Raw genomic sequence first — 14,130 nt, 5'->3', positions numbered from 1 at the left:
ACATAAACTTAAGGGTAACCACTCAAAAAAAAAAATCCAAACTGAAATATATACTGAAATAAAAGAAGAAACAGAGGGAAACATCATAGAATACCACCACACAGAAATAATAGACAACAACAAAAAGGCAAAGAAACAATGGAGACACAGCCTTACCAGAAACTAAAGATAGAATGACAGGAAATCCTCACATATCAATAATCTCCCTAAATCTCCCTAAAAAGCGAAAGCAGTTTTAAGAGGGAAATTTATCTCATTACAGGCCTATCTCAAGAAACAAGAAAACTCCCAAATAAATAACCTCATGTTACACCTTAAAGAACTAGAAAAAGAAGAACAAGTAAAACCGAAGGTCAACAGAAGAAAGGAAATAACAAAAATTAGAGCAGAACTAAATGAAATAGAGAACAAAAAGACAATAGAAAAAATTAATGTGATAAAGAGCTGGTTCTTTGAAAAGATTAACAAAATTGACAAACCCTTGGCTAGACTTACTAAGATAAAAAGAGAGAAGACACTGATTAACAAAATCAGAAACGTAAAAGGGGAAGTTATCACGGGCGCCACAGAAATACAAAGGATCATCCAAGAATACTATGAAGGACTATATGCCACCAAATTCTACAACTCAGAAGAAATGGACAAGTTCTTAGAAACATATAGCCTTCCAAGGCTGAACTATGAAGAACTGGAGAATCTAAGCAGACCGATCACCAGTAACGAAATTGAATCAGTCATCCAAAACCTTCCCAAAAGCAAAAGTCTGGGACCAGATGGCTTCACTAGTGAATTCTACCAAACCTTCAAAGAGGATCTAATACCAATCTTGCACAAACTCTTCCAAAAAACTGAAGAAGAGACAGTACTCCCTAACTCATTCTATGAGGCCAACATTACCATGATACCAAAACCTGGTAAGGAAAGCACAAAATAAGAAAACTACAGACCAATATCTCTGATGAATACCGATGCAAAAATCCTAAATAAAATTCTACCAAATCGAATACAACAATGCATTAAAAAGATTATTCATCACGACCAAGTGGGGTTCATCCCCGGAGCACAAGGATGGTTCAACATACGCAAATCCATCAATGTGATACATCACATAAACAAAATAAAGGACAAAAATCATATGATTATATCAATTGATGCAGAAAAAGCATTTGACAAGATACAACATCCATTTATGATTAAAACACTTAATAAAATGGGTATAGAAGGAAAATACCTTAACATAATAAAGGCCATATATGACAAGCCCTCTGCTAATCTCATAATTAATGGAGAAAAACTGAAGCCCTTTGCTCTACGTTCAGGAACACGACAGGGATGTCCCCTATCACCTCTGCTTTTCAACATAGTGTTGGAAGTCCTTGCCAGAACAATCAGGCAAGAGAAAGAAATAAAAGGCATCCAAATTGGGAATGAAGAAGTTAAATTATCACTCTTTGCAGATGACATGATGCTATATATAGAAAACCCTAAAGACTCCACCAAAAAGCTATTAGAAACAATCAACGAATACAGTAAAGTTGCGGCTACAAAATCAACGCACAAAAGTCCATTGCCTTCCTATATACTAACAATGAAATCTCAGAAAAGAAATACAAAAAACAATTCCTTTTGCAATTGCAGCAAAAAGAATAAAATACCTAGGAATAAACTTAACCAAGGATGTGAAAGACCTATATGCTGAAAACTATAAGACATTTTTGAAAGAAATTGAAGAAGACACAAAGAAATGGAAAGACATTCCGTGCTCATGGATTGGAAGAATCAACATAGTTAAAATGGCCATATTACCCAAAGCAATATACAGATTCAATGCAATCCCCATCAAAATCCCAATGGCATATTTTAAAGAAATAGAACAAAAAATCATCAGATTTGTTTGGAACCACAAAAGACCCCGAATAGCCAAAGCAATCTTAAGGAAAAAGAACAATAATGGAGGTATCACACTTCCTGACTTTGGCTTGTACTACAGGGCTACAATAATCAAAACAGCATGGTATTGGCAGAAAAACAGACACATAGACCAATGGAATAGAATTGAGAACCCAGAAATAAAATCACATAAATATGGACAGATAATTTTTGACAAAGAAGCTAAAAACATACAATGGAGCAAAGACAGCCTCTTCAATAAATGGTGCTGGGAGAATTGGATAGCCACGTGCAAAAGAATGAAACTGGACTGCTATTTGTCACCATGTACCAAAGTTAATTCAAAATGGATCAAAGACTTAAGCATAAGACCTGACACAATAAACTGCATAGAAGAAAACATAGGTACTAAACTTATGGACCTTGGGTTCAAAGAGCATTTTATGAACTTGACTCCAAAGGCAATGGAAGTAAAAGCTAAAATAAACGAATGGGACTATATGAAACTTAAAAGCTTCTGCACAGCAAAAGAAACCATTGACAAAATAAAGAGGCCACCAACTGAATGGGAGAAGATTTTTGCAAACAGTGCCTCCGATAAGGGCTAGTATCCAGAATATACAAGGAACTCATGCAACTCAACAACAAAAAAACAAACAACCCAATTGAAAAATGGGCAGAGGACTTGAAGAGACATTTCTCCAAAGAGGACATACAAATGGCAAATAGACATATGAAAAAATGCTCAACATCACTAATCATCAGAGAAATGCAAATCAAAACCACAATGAGATATCACCTCACCCCAGTCAGAATGGCTATCATCAACAAGACAAATAGTAACAAATGTTGGAGAGGCTGTGGAGAAAAAGGAACCCTCATACACTGTTGGTGGGAATGCAGACTGGTGCAGCCGTTATGGAAGGCAGTGTGGAGGTTCCTCAAAGAATTACAAATAGAATTGCCATATGACCCAGCAATCCCTCTCCTGGGTATCTACCCAAAAAATCTGAAAACATTTAGAGATAAAGACACGTGTGCTCCAATGTTCATTGCAGCTTTGTTTATGGTGGCCAAGACATGGAAACAACCAAAATGTCCTTCGATAGATGAATGGATAAAGAAGTTGTGGTATATATACACAATGGAATACTATTAGGCAGTAAGAAAAGATGATATAGGAACATTTGTGACAACATGGATGGATCTTGAGAGAGTAATGCTGAGCGAAACAAGTCAGACAGAAAAAGCAGAGAACCATGTGATTTCACTGATATGTGGTATATAAACCAAAAACAACAAAAGAACAAGACAAACAAATGAGAAACAGAAACTCACAGACACAGACAATAGTTTAGTGGTTGCCAGAGGGTAAGGGGTGCGGGGGGTGGGGGGTGGGAGATGAGGGTAAGGGGGATCGAATATATGGTGATGGAAGGAGAACTGACTCTGGGTGATGAACACACAATGGAATTTATAGATGATGTAATACAGAATTGTACACCTGAAATCTATGTAATTTTACTCACAATTGTCACCCCAATAAATTTAATAAAATAAAATTAAAAAGAAAAAAAAGAAAGTTTGGTATTTAGAGTATTCCATTTTCTTCAGCACGCTTACTTTCTCAATTGCCATGTTCCGGTCAGGCCGTTACTCTCCCCCTTTTTATGTTTCAGTTGCCACAAATTGTCCCTGTTGATGGTGGTCGAATAGCCTCCTTTAGTATTTCTTATAGTGCAGGTCGTGTGTTACAAAATTCCCTCAGCTTCTGTATGTCTGGAAAGGTCTTTATGCCTCCTTCATATGTAAAGGATATCTTTGCTGGATATATTATTCTTGGATCATAATTTCTCTCTTTCAGTGGTTTGAATATTTGGTTCCACTCCCTCCTGGCTTGTAGGGTTTCTGCTGAAAAATCTCATAATAATCTAATGGGCTTTCCTTGTTAGGTTCCCGTCTACTTTTCCCTGGTTGCCTTGAGGATTCTTTCTTTGTCGTTGATTTTAGGCAGCTTCAATATAATGTGCCTTGGAGAAGGCCTGTTGAGATTGAGGTAATTAGGTGTTCTATTTGCTTCTTGGATTCTAGGATCCAGTTCTGTCCACAAGTTTGGGAAGTTCTCATCAACAATTTATTTGAACATATTCTCTGTTCCCTTCTCTCTTTCTTCTCCTTGTGGTATGCCCATTAGTCTTATATTGCTCTTTCTGATGGTGTCAGAAAGACTTGTAGCGTTCTTTCATTTCTTTTAAGACTCAAGTCTCTTTCTTCTTCCATCCGTGTCATTTCCAGGTTTCTATCTTCGATGTCACTGATTCTTTCCTCCATCTGGTCAACTGTACTACGTAAGCTGGTTATTTCATTCTTCATTTCTTGTATTGAGTTGTTAATCTGCAGAAATTCTATTTGGTTCTTTTAAAAAATTTCAATCTTTTTCGTTAAATGCTCATGTTTTTCTTTGATTGTGTTTCTGAGTTCATTAAACTGCCTTTCTGCGTTTTCTTGCATCTCGTTGAGATTTTTCAGAACTGCAATCTTGAATTCTCTGTCATTTAAGTCCCATATTTCCATATCTTTAAGTTCCTTTTCTGGAGACTTTTCATTTTTTTTCTGAGCTTTCTTGTTGCCTTGGTTTTTCATGGCAATTACTGATTTATTATTTCCTTTCTTAGACATGTACAGGAGTGGCTTCTGCAACTGTTTGATAGGAAGAGGTCTTTCTTTTGTTTTCCAGTACTTGTTGGTAGAATGTTTTATTTTCTCTCTGACTGCAGCCTTTTGATTCTCTCTCAAATGGTAGTGTTATGTTTCCTCTGCAGTATTCCAGCTTCTCACCCAATGGGGGGATTCCCTGGTAGACGGGCTTCTCCTCTGTTAATAGTTCGCCTGGGTTACAGGGTGCAGTGTCCGTGTGGGTATGCGGAGAGCTTTAGAAGTTCCAAAGCTCTTCCTGCACCAGATTCAGAGCCCGTATGCATGTTTCAGCAGTTCTGTTTACTCCTGCAGGGGTCTGCCCAGATAGGTGGGGCCACGGGCAGGGTGAGTTGTGAGAGGTGGCCCAGATCACCACCTCAGCCGGTCCTGCTTCCACAGCTCCCTCCCCTTTGCTGGAAATATTTGGGCTGCCAATCTGTGTCTGCGGTCCACAGTTCTCAGAATAGCCAATATTCTGTTCTTTTGATCTGACACTGCTACTCTTCTGCTTCTAGCAACCGGCAGGTGGGGCCGGGGCGAGCTCTGGGAGGTTAGGGAGGGGCGGGCTAGTCTCAGTGCCTAAGGCTTCTGTTCTCTGCTCAGCAATGAGGGCTTAAACCACCGTTTTCAGCCTTCTTCCCTCAGTCTTTTCTCCGAGGTCTCTGCCGTGAGCGTTGGGTTCAGTCGTGTTATATGCTGTCCCCTCAGCCCTGTGGGCCATAAGCGGAGCCCTAGCAGTCCGAGTTCTTCCCTCTCCCACAGCTGCTGTAGTTCCAGGATGCAGCGAGCTCGGAGCACTGAGCTAGGTCTCTGTCCTGCGACTGCGTGGCTCCGTCTCCGCACTTCTCCCTTCCCTCCTCCCCCCACCCACGCAATTCGCCCACCTTTAGGTGAATTCAGTAATGGGCCTCTTCGTCTTGTCTGTCTGCTGTGCAGGGAGTCCTTTGTGGAGTTATTGTTGTTCAGTTAGTTGTAAATTCCAGGGGAGCTTTACAGAGGCTCACCTCACATGCCATTTTGATGACGTCCCTTCTCAATCTTCTTGAAATACAGCTCAGTTGTTATTAGGAAAGGAAAACTACTTAAAATAATAATTCCTGAATAGGTAGTAATTAGTATATGTTTAGAAAATTAACTTCCTTGCTAAGCATTTCACAATATATACATATATCATATTATTATATTGTACACCTTAAACTTACACAATGTTATATGTCAATTGTATCTCAATAAAGCTGAGGAAAAAAAGTAAATTAAGTTCCAGCTTGATGAAGGAGGACTGACTCTGGGTGGTGAGCACACAATGTGATATATAGATGATGTATTACAGAAATGCACACTTGAAACCTATGTAATTTTACTAACCATTGTCACACCAAAAAAATTAATTTATAAAAAAATTTTTAAAAAATTCTAGCTTGATGTTCTCAAGCTCTTCGATACCTAGAAAACAGCTAACAACCATAGTCAGGAAGAAATTGTCCATTAATTGCCTACCAGGAAGGGTAACTTAAACCATACACTTACTTAAATGTTGACCCAGAATCTAATATTGACTTGGGGCAGTGTGCTTATTTAAAAATAAAAGCAAATTTAATCAAATCAGTTTATAGGAAATACAGGGAATAAAAGAACATATTCAATAATACCACATGGAAGCAGAATCAGAATGAAGGGATTCTGCAGGACAGAAAGCTTGGTTTCTTCAATAAATGAGTGATATAGAACAAAAACAAGAGGAAAAGGCTGTTTTAAACAAAAGAGACCTAAGAGATCATTGTTGGAACACGTTTGAATGCCAAAAAAAGGGTATTTTTGAGAATCAGGTAAAATTTAATAGAAACAGTTTATTAAATAATACTAAGGAATAACTTAATTTTGTTAGATGTATTGATGACATTGTGATTATGTTAAAAAAAAGTCCTCAGAGATTCATACCGAGTGTTTACGGGTAAAAAGATATCAGGGATTTATTTTAAAGTATCCTCCTTCCCCCAAAGTAGAAGGGGATAGATTAAAACTGATGTATAAAATGTAGAAAATAGGTAAATCTGGAGGTTGAGTACATAGAGGTTCTATTTTGTGTCTTTAAACATTTTTTAATGCAGTGTGCCAGGCATTGTGCATATATTAATTCCTTTCATCCTCACAATGATCCTATGAGGTAGCTACTATTATTTCTCCTATTTTACTGAAAAATAAAATAAAGTGAAATAAGTGCCTTTATTAATGTTATAAGAGTGAAATGTAATGAGGTGAAAACCAGACATTTGTTTTGTACTTAAAAGGTTAAGTTCAATAGCTAAAAGAAGTCATGATAAAGAACGCATGTAACGAAATATGCAACTTAAGATACCTATGAGACCGTTATACTGCTGAAAGTAAATCTTAATTCTCCATTCAATCTGTAGTAATGTTATTTCTATTTTCCCATTTATTTTCTACTTGTTTTTCATTTTAAATGTTTACAATATATATTCTGTCACTATGGAAATAAATTGCTTTACAATTTATATTACTAACCAGTTAAATTAACCTTGATTTCAAGTTTTATAATCACATAGCAACATGTAATCAATTTTCAAAAAATGGTCTAATTTAGGGGAAGCAGAAAAAAAACAACACACACCAAAGTGCACAGATAAACCAGAGGTAACCTTACCTACTAGTTTTAGGTCCTTTCATTAAGAATTTCTAAATAGTTACATACTCACAATGACAAACAGTAAAAGAATGTTTTATCTACTAAAAGGTAAAATACTCTTTACCATATTTTCTTGCTAGTGCATGAGCTGGGCCTTAGGGAAGCCATGGGGTGAGAGGGAGAGAGACAAAAGAAGCAGGGAAGCAGGAGTCGCGTACCGAAAACTACGGTCACAAGATTCTACGGGTTTCGTGCCACTGAAACAGGGAAAGGGTAGCTGGAAAAGAATCCTGTAATTTGGGTAAATCTTGGTTTTGACTCTTACTAACTCTGGGCATTGGGTAAATTACTAAATCTCTCCCATCTTTAGTTTCTGACCTTGTAAGTTAGTTGTGAGATCAAATGAGGTCACAGATGTACAGTACCTACTACAGTAGTAAGTGAATAATAAATAAGTGCTTCGTAACAGTTAAGCCCCCCTTGAACAAAACTCTGCTTGTAGTTGGGTAAAAAAAAAAATCTTACCTATGGTAGTACGGTGATTTGATCTTTAGAATTCTGTAGCTAATCTTTGGATAATTAAAAGATTTAATTCTATGTTAGGCTTTTGCTATTAAACACCTACACACATGCATGCATTCACGCACACACATGCACAAAACACAAGCCAGTAAAGTACAATGTGTTTCTGAACTCAGGTCACTAAGAAGTGAACAAAACATGATAGCATAAAGGCCATTTTATCTGTCAAAAAAAATTCTTCATCTGCTAGTTTCAAGAAAATCATGATAATTATGAAGCAAAAAAATTAATTTTTATATACAGCATTCTTTTTCTTTGATAATGCTGAAAGAAGCTAGATTTAATGTAGAAGAGTACACAGTCTTTGTGGAAATTTCAATTTATTAAAATAGTTAATAAACCAAATAAAATTAGGACTTTTCAGTTGTTTTTTGTTTTTAAGAGAAACCATTCCTGGAATTAAAAACGTAAACACATGTGACCTCACTTAGAATTACTGAACCATAGGTATTTTTTAAAAGAAAAATAAAATTAACTTTTCTAAACGAACAGCTGCCAGTGTTGAAAGTCTTCTTACCTGTTTGATTTGATGAAGGCGACTGATAGAAGTACAAGTGGGAGAAGGTGGCAAAAACTGAAATTGAAAATATAAAAGTCAAGCTTGTTTTAATGTTTTGGATTATTTCTAACATTAATTAAGGCAATGGTGAATTATCTAAATATTTCTTAAATGCTTAATGCATGCTAGCAACAATATTAGTTAAGTTTAACATTTAAAAAATTAAAAACACAGTTGAATCTTGACAGAAAATTGTACTAATGAAGTCTCTCTCTACACACACACACACACACACACACACACACACACACGGTGCCAAAAAAAATGTATACACATTTTAAGAAAGGAAAAAACTATTAAAATTCTAATACTTAATACATACCCATAACAAAAGACGAATACAAGTCACGTTTGACTTCTGCAATTACAAGAGGTGCTCAAAGTGGTTACCATCAGTGTAATTTTAACAAAATTTTTCCTTTCTTAAAATGTGTACACATTTTTTTGGCACTGTGTGTGTGTGTGTGTGTGTGTGTGTGTGTGTGTGTATCAGAACAGAATAAAATAACTGTTAACATAAGAAATATGGGACAGAAGATAGAGCATTTTGTTGATCTCTACCTTTCCTTTCCCAAGGCACTAGATCTTGAAATCATCTATTTTTTTCTTCCCAGTTTTAGCCCTTTAGTAAAGCTTAATGATAGGCATTATCCAGAAAAAGCTGGAACAGTCATAAATCAGCAGCTAACTTGCCAAGTATACAAAAGAAATATAAACAAAATATCTCCATCAATAACTCTTATCTTGGAATCTAGTTGGGGAAACCAAACTTTCATACATGGAGTGAGTTAAGGCAATCACTTTCAAGTAGTTCAGTCTATTTTACTCTTGTTTGCTCAGATGCTTGTTGTCTAGGCACTTTCTCTTTTTCAGGGCTACTTTCTCCTTTTCAGTCTTTTCTCAAGGTTTATGAGGACCCATACAAGAGGGAAATGAAAGAATGGAGGGAGTTAAAACTAATTGAGAAAATAAGGCTTGAAAATTACCTTTAGAATTCATTTATCCATTCTATTTGTATTCTGGTTGGTTCTTGAAATGCCAGATAACGAATTAACCATATGTTACTTGCACATTATATCTTAAGAGCACACTGAGTTGTGTATTGAAAAATATTTAATGAGCACCTACGATATGCTCAAGTACTGTGCTAGGCCCTGAGGATCCAAAGAGACATAAGACATTTTCCTGTCCTTGAGAAATTCAAAGTCTAGGTATGGTAACTAGGTCACAGGTAAGTGCCAGAACAAGTTATGATTTGTGAAAGTTCAAAGGACAGAGAACTCTGCCTAGGGTCTTGGAGAAGGCTTCACAGAAGAGGGTAGGAATTCAGTAGATAGAGAAGAATAGGGAGGGTATTTCAGGGAGTGGAAAGAGATGCTCAAGCAGAGAGGTATGCTTGGGGAACAGAGAGGTTCAGGGTGGCTGAAACTTGGTACATGACAGGGCATGACAGAAGCAAATTTGGGGAAATTTGGCTGAAACCATTTTGTGGACTTTGGACTTTAGCCTTTGAACCCAATAGAAAACCTAAAGCATAGGTCCCTCTGAGTTCTTAAACCTCAAAGGTATTTTAAACAAGATCATATCTGTTTTAGAAAGACAATCCTAGCAGCATACGCAGAACAAATTGAAGGTGGAGGGAAGAGGGGCTAGAAGCAGGGTCACTGGCTAGGTGAGAGATGGTGAGGGTCTGAATGAAAAAGGGAAGGATGAAGAGGAGGCAGACTGGAGAAATGATCAGAAAGAGTGGAAAGAGCTAAAGGTTGGCCTGAGGTTTCTAGCTGAAACCTCTAGGTGGATGGTGGTCAAGAAAGGCAGTAAGAGGAGCGAGCTGGTGGGTGCGGAGAAGATGAGTGCTCAAAAAAATGCGTTAAACAAATACATCTTTTTATGAATAGATTGTATGAATTTTCATTAGATTTTAAAATGTATCATACGACTTTTTAAATGTTTCTTCTTTTTTTAAATTAAATTTATTAGGGTGACAATGGTTCCTAAAATTACATAGGTTTCAAGTGTACATTTCTATAATACATCATATGACTTTTTAAAAAAAGATTTTATTGGGGAAGGGGAACAGGACTTTTTGGGGAACAGTGTGTACTTCCAGGACTTTTTTCCAAGTCAAGCTGTTGTCCTTTCAGTCTTAGTTGTGGAGGGCGCAGCTCAGCTCCAGGTCCAGTTGTCATTGCTAGTTGCAGGGGGTGCAGCCCACCATCCCTTGCGGGAATCGAACTGGCAGCCTTCGGAGTTAGTATGGGCTCCAACCACCTGAGCCACCGGGCCGGGCCCCCATATGACTTTTAAAGGAGCATATTACCTCACTAATTATATTTTGCTGAAGAAAGTGTTAAAATCAGTTTGTTTTTTCTAATCATTAGCTAGAAGATGGAGAAAACAGCCAAGGTTGTAAGAGCAACAATAGAATATTCTTATGTGGGTAACTGAAAATTCATTACATATAAATTATATTTCATAATTAGTGACAATTACTTCATTATAACAATTCATACCAGAAAAAATAGGGCTAACTCAAGTTTTTCAATATTAATTGAGCCCTTATTATGTGCAAGGAACTGTTTTTCTGCTCAGAGGGGAATAAAAGATTTAAGAAAAAAAACACACCTAATAATCCATAGTTATTACTATTTGAGACCTTACTATCGAGACATAAAAGCGAATATTATATAAGAGACAAGGAAATGAGTGTTAAATGGAGGCAAAGCGGGGTGGGAATGAAAAGCAAAGATTAAGTGAACGGGTGTAGGGGGTGGGAGGTGGGAAGACAGATTAAAAAAAGCATAAGGCAGAATTTGAGTTGGACCTTATGGGACAAGGATTTTGACAGCATACGAGTAAGCAACAGAAAAGTGTGAGTGCTTGACACATTTTAGGAAGGGTGATTAGTCCTGTGTGAGTGGAAAGCCGGGCATCTGTGGAGGTACAGAAGACTCTGATGCTGAGAGGGTGAAGATGCTGGAAAGCCTTGAATGCCATAGTCAAAGTTTGTACTTTGGGAAAAATTATCTACTTTGGTATACACAGAAGAGCAGATTATACCTAACAGCACTGTCTATTTAACTTTGGCATAGACATACTCACATATGCATCCATTCTGAGTCTGGTTCATTTCTATCCAGTGGGTGAGCATAAAGAGGGAGGGGTTGGACAGCTATAGACTGCCAACTGGACAGAAACTCAGGCTGGACTGTACTGATTGTGTTCCAGGGTTGATATTTCAAGAAAATTCCTAATGTAAATCAATAATGCTACTAGCTGACCCTTCTCACAAAAGTCAGGAAACATTTCTCAATAAAACTTGCATTAAAAAAGGGTGAAGGGGAATAAGAGACACACACTTCCAGTTATAAAATAAATAAGCCATGGGGATGTAGTGTATAGTACAGGGAATATAGTCAATAATATCACAATAACTGCAGAGTGACAGATGGGTACTAGACTCATCGTGGTAATTACATTGTAAGGTATATACTCATACATGTCAAATAACTATGTTGTATACCTGAAACTAATATAATATTGTATGCCAACTATATTTTAATAAAAAACAGTTTTAAAACTTACATAAAAGGGATATATTGGATATATGATTTGTTGCTATTTGAAACAGTGTTATGAAAACTGTAACAGCTCTTTGAAGCATCTATTTATGTTAAATGTGATAATGGTGATAATGCATGTAATATGCTTAGCACAGTGTCTGGCACATAGTATGTGCTCAATAAATGGTAACTGACTATTACTACCACTACCACCATTATCACCACCATCATCAAACACTTCTAGAGTTCAATGTTTAATAATTTATAAACAACTTGGATTATATATGGTATTTATAAAACTAGGGTATCCACTCCCTACTACCCAGCATTCTTCATCGTTTTCCCATCAGATCTTTTACTTTTGTTAATTTTTAATAGACTTAATTTTTTAGAGCAGTGTTTTCACAGCAAAATTGAGTGGAAGGTACAGAGATTTCCCCTGCCCTCACATAATCATAGCCTCTCCCACTATCAAAAGCCAAAGAGAAGTGGTAAAATGTTACAATAACTGAACCTACACTGACACAGCGTTCTCAGTCAAAGTCCATAGTTTACATTGGGGCTCATTCTTGGTGTTATACATTCTATGGGTTTGGACAAATGTATAATGGCATGTATCCATCATTATCGTATTGTATTAAGTATTTTCACTGCCCGTCCTCTGTGTTCCATCTATTCATCCTGAGCTTTTATTTTTTTCAACAGAAACTGACTTATTTTTTTCCTCTTTATAAAGCAATACATGCTCAGTATAAAACATAATTAATGGAGAGAAAAACAGCATCATCCACCATCCAGAGATGAATATAGTAAATATCTTGTTTATTTTCCAGACCTGGATCCTACTGCACATATTATTTTGCAGTTTGGAGGGTTTTTTTTGTGTTTTTTTTTTAGTAACAACACATTCTGGCTCCACATCTGGAGATGTCCACAGCTCTCAGCTCCAGGACCAGCTTCTATCAAAATGTCCATTGTTCATGAAATTCTGTGCAAGCTCAGCTTAGAGAGTGACCACTCTACACCCCTAAGTGCATGCAGATGTCAAAGTGTACACCAACTTTTATGCTGAGTGGGATATTTTGAACACTGAAATGGCCATCATGACTAAAGGTGAGAATGAGGTTACCATCATCAACATATGACCAGCCACAGCAATGAACAGAGACAGGATATCACCTCCACCTACCAGAGAAGGACCAAAAAGGAACTTGCATCACCTCCGAAGTCAGCCTTGTCCGGCCACCTGGAGATGGTGATTTGGGGCCTTTTGAAAACACCTGTTCAGTATGAGGCTTCTGAGGTGAAAGCCTCCTCCATGAAGGGGCTGGGGACTGATGAGGACTCCCTCATTGAGATCATCTGCTCAAGGAACAACCAGGAGCTGCAGGAAATTAACAGTCTACAGGAAATGTACAAGACTAATCTGGAGGACACTGTTTTCGACTCATCTGGTGACTTTCGCAAGCTGACGGTTGTCCTTGCAAAGGGCAGAAGAGCAGAAGGTGGCTCTGTCATTGATTATGAACTGACAGACCCAAGAATGCTTGGGATCTCTATGATGATGGAGCGAAGAGGAAAGGAACTGATGTTTCCAAGTGGATCAGCATCATGAAGGAGCAGAGGGTGTGTGGCCTCCAGAAAGTATTTGAAATGTGCAAGAGCTACAGCCCTTATGATCAAGAAGGAGGTCAAAGGAGACCTGGTCCAGTGTATTCAGAACAAGCCCCTGTATTTTGCTGACTCCATCGAGGAAGGCAGCAAGGGCAATTACCAGAGAGCGCTGTCGAGCCCGTGTGTGGGGGCTGCCTGAAACCTCAGATGGCATGAGCATCCACAAGTAGTGTTCTGATGCTTCCAGCTTGATGGCCATTGAAAATCAGCTTGAGACTAACAGCCCCCATGTGCCTATCCCCGTGAGGATGATATTAAATTAACATCGTCCACCCCCCACCCCCACCAAACTTATTTATGTAAGCATTGCCTGGCTTTCCTGGCTAGTCTCTCTTTAGGCAAAGAAATGACCAATACAAGGCTATGGAAGTGCAATCTATGATGTGAAACACATTGCCTTTTGTGTACTGTGTTGTAAACAGATGAAAAAACTGAATTTTTACTTTAGAAACAAAACAAAAATAACTTAATACATTCTAAGTATCTTTCCATGTCAAAATTCACCAGCAACACCATTTTAA

At 37.6% G+C, this 14,130-nt stretch overlaps 1 protein-coding gene and 1 pseudogene across 2 annotated transcripts in view; one reads left to right on the top strand and one right to left on the bottom strand.

Annotated features, from left to right (window-relative positions):
• LOC109437920 (PABIR family member 1) overlaps positions 1–14,130 on the bottom strand; it is a 66,142-nt gene that overhangs the window by 28,201 nt on the left and 23,811 nt on the right. For both annotated transcript variants that reach the window (XM_074323863.1, XM_019717444.2), the window contains exon 4: positions 8,331–8,387. In XM_074323863.1, the coding sequence (XP_074179964.1) occupies positions 8,331–8,387 (57 nt within the window). The remainder of the gene's footprint in view (positions 1–8,330; positions 8,388–14,130) is intronic.
• Positions 12,903–13,748, top strand: LOC109437914 (annexin A2; annotated as a pseudogene).

The sequence above is a fragment of the Rhinolophus sinicus genome, chromosome X (genome assembly GCF_036562045.2).
Source record: "Rhinolophus sinicus isolate RSC01 chromosome X, ASM3656204v1, whole genome shotgun sequence".
NCBI lineage: Eukaryota > Metazoa > Chordata > Mammalia > Chiroptera > Rhinolophidae > Rhinolophus > Rhinolophus sinicus.
Note: the sequence above shows the minus strand (reverse complement) of the source record. Positions and strands in the feature narration are given on the sequence as shown.